The sequence below is a fragment of the Spodoptera frugiperda genome, chromosome 15, assembly GCF_023101765.2.
Source record: "Spodoptera frugiperda isolate SF20-4 chromosome 15, AGI-APGP_CSIRO_Sfru_2.0, whole genome shotgun sequence".
Lineage (NCBI taxonomy): Eukaryota > Metazoa > Arthropoda > Insecta > Lepidoptera > Noctuidae > Spodoptera > Spodoptera frugiperda.
Genome location: NC_064226.1, coordinates 12356987 through 12361968, shown reverse-complemented (window position 1 = coordinate 12361968; position 4982 = coordinate 12356987). Strand labels below are relative to the sequence as shown.

General features: G+C 31.4%; 1 protein-coding gene across 1 annotated transcript; it reads right to left on the bottom strand.

Annotated features, from left to right (window-relative positions):
• Nucleotides 1-689: 689 nt before the first annotated feature.
• LOC118282034 (proteasome inhibitor PI31 subunit) lies at nt 690-4538 on the bottom strand. The gene is made up of 6 exons (XM_035602920.2): nt 4246-4538; nt 3771-3920; nt 3096-3279; nt 1870-1960; nt 1488-1634; nt 690-894 (listed from the first exon to the last, which is right to left on the bottom strand). The coding sequence occupies exons 1-6, from the start codon at nt 4384-4386 to the stop codon at nt 762-764; spliced, it is 846 nt and encodes a 281-aa protein (XP_035458813.1). The 5' UTR covers nt 4387-4538; the 3' UTR covers nt 690-761.
• Between the last annotated feature and the right edge of the window lie 444 nt (nt 4539-4982).

Sequence of the window (4982 nt, the reverse complement as noted above, 5' to 3'; positions counted from 1 at the left end):
AAGTACCAAATTGGTAAGAATTATATGAAGTTATGTTATTTATTTTTTAGCTTCAATTAAGGATTTCTTTATACTATGCTTTCTTTTTAAAGTACTTGGCTAAATATATTTTTAAATTCTGTCAAAATAATCTGGTTAGATAATAGTTATTTCAATAAAATTAATAATATTGGATCTGATGAGCATTAGTTGTTGGTACAAATAAATGATACCTTGTATTCCACTCATTTATGATAGTAATTTGTAAAAAATACCCAATAGTTTCAAATAGTAATGTTAATCTTTTTGGTAGGAATTTTTATTCTATACAGGGTCTTACTTTATTATAACAATGGCGGCTGGCGGGAAAATTCAAAACTGCAGTTTAGTTTTTAAAACTCAGTGACGCTGACGTTCATTAGACTTTAAAATAAAGTTAAATAAACATTCTCGTAATTATTACGCTTCAGAACTAAAATTGAAAGGAACTACCGGTGAAAATAAAAATCAATAGGTTGGTTGCTACTTCATGAGGTAAAGATGGCGTTTACCACATGATATTCAAGTAATTTATATATTTTTTCTATTTTATTATTTTTGAGCAAACTATTACACAGCAGAACCGACTGAATACTAGTCAAAAAGCAGTTAAGTAAAACATTGTGAACATTATGCTTCAGTCTACAGTACAAAAGAAACACTACAACCAATATTTTCAAATTAACTTTATTCATATTTATGATGTGAACAAACATAAGTTACAGTAATAGTTATAAAATGAACTACATGAACATGTTGTCATTGAAGCCGGGAGGCGGTAGGTGATCTGCATCAGGTGGTGCTGGTCGGCGGCCAGGCATGGGACCGCCAGGTGGACCGAAAGGATCGAAGCGAGCTCCCGGTGGTATAGCCCCTCTGGAAAACAACAGTAAGTTAAAATGAACACAATAAATGGTTACATAGCTACTTATTTTCTTTGTATCAAAAATTAAGATCCTTCAACTTTTTTATGTTGTTTAATAATTGAAAATGAGAGTTTCCAATGCTCCATCCTCATCCCAACAACGGCTTAGTATTATACTAGCTACTTCCGCGCAGTTTCACCCGCTCTGCTTGGCTCCTATTGATCATAGCGTGATGTTTTATAGTCTATAGCCTTCCTCGATAAATGCATTATCCAACACAAAAAGAATTATTCAAATCGGACCAGTAGTTCCAGAGATTAGCGCATTCAAACAAACAAACTCTTCAGCTTTATAATATTATAAGTATATAAGTATAAGTATATAAGTATAAGTATATAAGTATAAGTATAGACAACAAAAAAAGAATTATTCAATTCGGATCAGTAGTTTCTGAGATTAGCGCGTTCAAACAAACAAACAATGAAACAAACAAACTCTTCAGCTTTATAATATTAGTATAGATTATTCCGAAGAAAAAAACTCATTTGCTAAATGCTTAGACCTAAAACATAATAGTGGAATGAAAAGAAAAAATAATATCACCTTGGTAAGCCGCCAGGTATACCCAGGCCAGGGTTCTCAAGGTCTCTGCGAGGCTCAAAAGGGTTGAATAGCATGCCGCCTCCGCCAGGCGCAAACGGATCCAGGTCAGAACTGCCAATGTTTGGCAGACGGGGTGGTGGCATTCCCCTGGAAACATACAGAATCAATTAGGTAAGTTTCACTATTTTGTAATTCAATGATTGAATGCTTGATTTGAGCTAGAATTTAAAAATGTCAAATACATTGCAAAGGGACAATATGGACACAATTAAATAGCACTACTTATTAAGCTCAAAATTAAAACTGAATAAAGGATCTCTTTTGGAAAATAATATTTAAATAATAAAAAAAGTAAACAGCCAAGGGCTTTACTTAAAGGTACCATAGGTCTGGGGTGTCGGGATTCACACCAGGCATAGGCCGGGGCGGAACCCTTAGTGGATCTTCTGGTGGCCTCCTTGTAGTTGATTCACCTGGAACAAATGATAATCTATTAAAACCAAATCAAGATTCAAAAATGTGTTGAAATGATTTCAGGTTTTGAGTAAATAGAGAGGGTTATTTATATGGATATGTTGTGCATGTAACAGAATCAATTTTAAAGTCAAAATCAATGATAAACAGTTACTTTTTATCCAATGTAATTTACAGTAATGTATGATGATATCCCTTACCTCCTTTTACACTTAAGGTAAATAATACCCCAAGTGTAACTAACACTAACACATCACTTAGAGACAAGATCATATTGAATTTAGAGTCACTATTTAGTAGTATTTAGCTAGAATCTTGACAGACTGCAATGCCATATTATTTACGATCCAATCCAATAACCTGTTTTCCTTAGTTGACTCATAAAACTTGAATAACAAATGAAGAACCTGACACAGTTGTGTGTTTGAATGATAGATAACATCATTCTGTTATTTTCCATCGAGATACTGACCTCCAGATGCACTTAATTAGGAAAGGTGAAAGTTATCAACACATTTATATACAAACTTGTTATTAATTTATACACTTTATTATGTACATAATTGTATGTGCACATTAAATGTATATCTATAGAACACTAAATTATGCAAAATAATGCTAGAACATACATATAACCTTATACTTTTTGCTTCATTTTACATTATTAGTTTGAGAAGAAAAAAATTGTCTATTTAAAGCACACTTTTCTGAACAAAATATAACAGGTGCAATGTTAAATGATTAATTATCACTACAATTCATAACAAGTCTAAGTTGTCAACAAAAGTTATAACACCCAGGTGTAAATATACATAATTAGGTGTAAATAAATCATGTTATGTATTTCCATGAAATTATAGAAAATAGTGAATAGACATTATTCAGACTTGATAATTTCATGGGTCGACTTGAATAATTTTGTAGTAACAACAAAAAAATTATAAACATAATACTACAAAAATTAAATACATATTCTATTTGTATAGCGTGAAGATGTTCTTGATAGCATTTTAAATTATACCTTGAACCTAGAGTTTGCAAATTGGTTGGATTATTCTTGAAGTATTCATTGAGCAAAACATTGTTTATAAAACATCAGATAGAAAAAGAGTTATAAGATTGTTTTGTACTTACTCCGTGAAGTTTGAGTTTCAGTATTAGAAGTGGTTCTTTCTGTGACAATGTCAATTAAATCCCGTTTCACATTGTATATTAACTCCTTATGATTGGGCATAATCTTATCAATAGGGCCACATAAATCCTTCACAGTCTCTTCTATCTTTATAGCTATATTGGACACCGCCAAATCTTCTGATCTCTGTAATGAAATTCATGATATTCTTAGAAAAAACTAAAGTGCCATTATACATAATGTAATACAGTAAGATTAACCTATGGTTTGCCGGAGTGTGCCGGATCCATGTGAGACACAATGTATTTTCTATTGTGTCTCATGTACCGGCAGTCAAGTTGTGAATCCATGGTGTTTGTGATATAAAATATCCATGTTTGTAAATATTGGTTAAGTTTATGACATTTACAAAAAGTCAAAGCACCAAACATGGATGGTTACAGATAATTTATAACATGAAGAAGGTTTTATAACTAAATGAAAATAGTTTTATTTTAACCTCAGTATATGAGATGAGACACAATAGAAAATACATTGTGTCACATAGATCTGCATTCCGACATACAACGGGTTAACCTATAAGAAATATGAAAAGTGTAAAATTCAATACAAGAAGAAATCAATGTCTAAGGCATTAAAAATCCACTGAAAACAAAACTGTCTTCATCATTATTTACCATGAGATTGATGATGAGATTGCCGTCAGTACTCAATCCATGTAAAATAAATAGTTTGTTGTTGAAAACATATCGCAAGGCATAATTTTCCTTATCATTCCAGCCAGTTGGTAACAGTTCACTTTTTTCTTCATCTCCAGATAAAGTCCTCTGGAAGAAAAATACAATTTTATTATTTTTAGTGAGTAGGTAATACACTATATATCTTAACTATTAAAACTACAAAACACTTGGCTATTGTCTTGAGTCTATTAGAATCTTTTTTCAAATAAGTTATTTCTGATCGCTAACTAAATCTGAAGTAATCTAGTACGGTTATCTATTCAATCAAATTGCTAGAAATGGCTGAGATTGACGAAACCATGCCATATTCAATCACCTAAGTCAGATAGAAGGTATACCTACTTTTGTACCTAATTATAATACATTTTGTTAGGCTGCGCAGTTCTTTTATTAGAACGTGTAACTATATTACCTCATCTCCTATTCCAATACTCCTAAATCCCTTCTTCGTTAGGTTCCAATGAATAAATGCAATGATAACATCAGATTTGCGCTTTATGTCTTTCTCCACGGTCTTAAAAGTTAAATCCCAACCAAATAATGCGTCAGCCATTGGTAAGAATTCGCTAAATTGTACCGTAAGAAAGAAACCAAGCGTACTTCTAAGTAATCTTTATTTTCAGTATCTTGTTTGTGAGATTTCTTGTTTTTTACCCCTGAGAAATTGAAAATGACTGGTCATGTTTTGCTGCGGTTGTCAAATTGACTTTTTGATTGAGCCGGTTGTTGTGTCATAACATGTTGCGTTTCTTTACACTGCTAATCTTTTAGTTGAAAAACAACGTGTATTTGATTAGAAATATTTGAGATTCCATATTGACGAAGAGCATCATTTTCTATAAGAAAATACGTTTTAAAAACATTGGTTGCGTATTATAATATATACCCCAAAAAAATTTAAAGAAATGTAATTACTAAAAAATATTTATCATGGTAACATCGTAAAATAGTGATGTATCTGATAATTTTATGAATCGATTAAATTAAAATATGTATAAGTACCAATCATTACGAAACACTTTAATAATATTATAATAAGTGCACCTGATTTAAATTTTCTATATTTTTAGAAGATTTCTGGGTCGACAGACAGAATTTTCATGTTTTTGAAATGATTTTGGCGATCAGGTCTATAAAACAACGTTACAA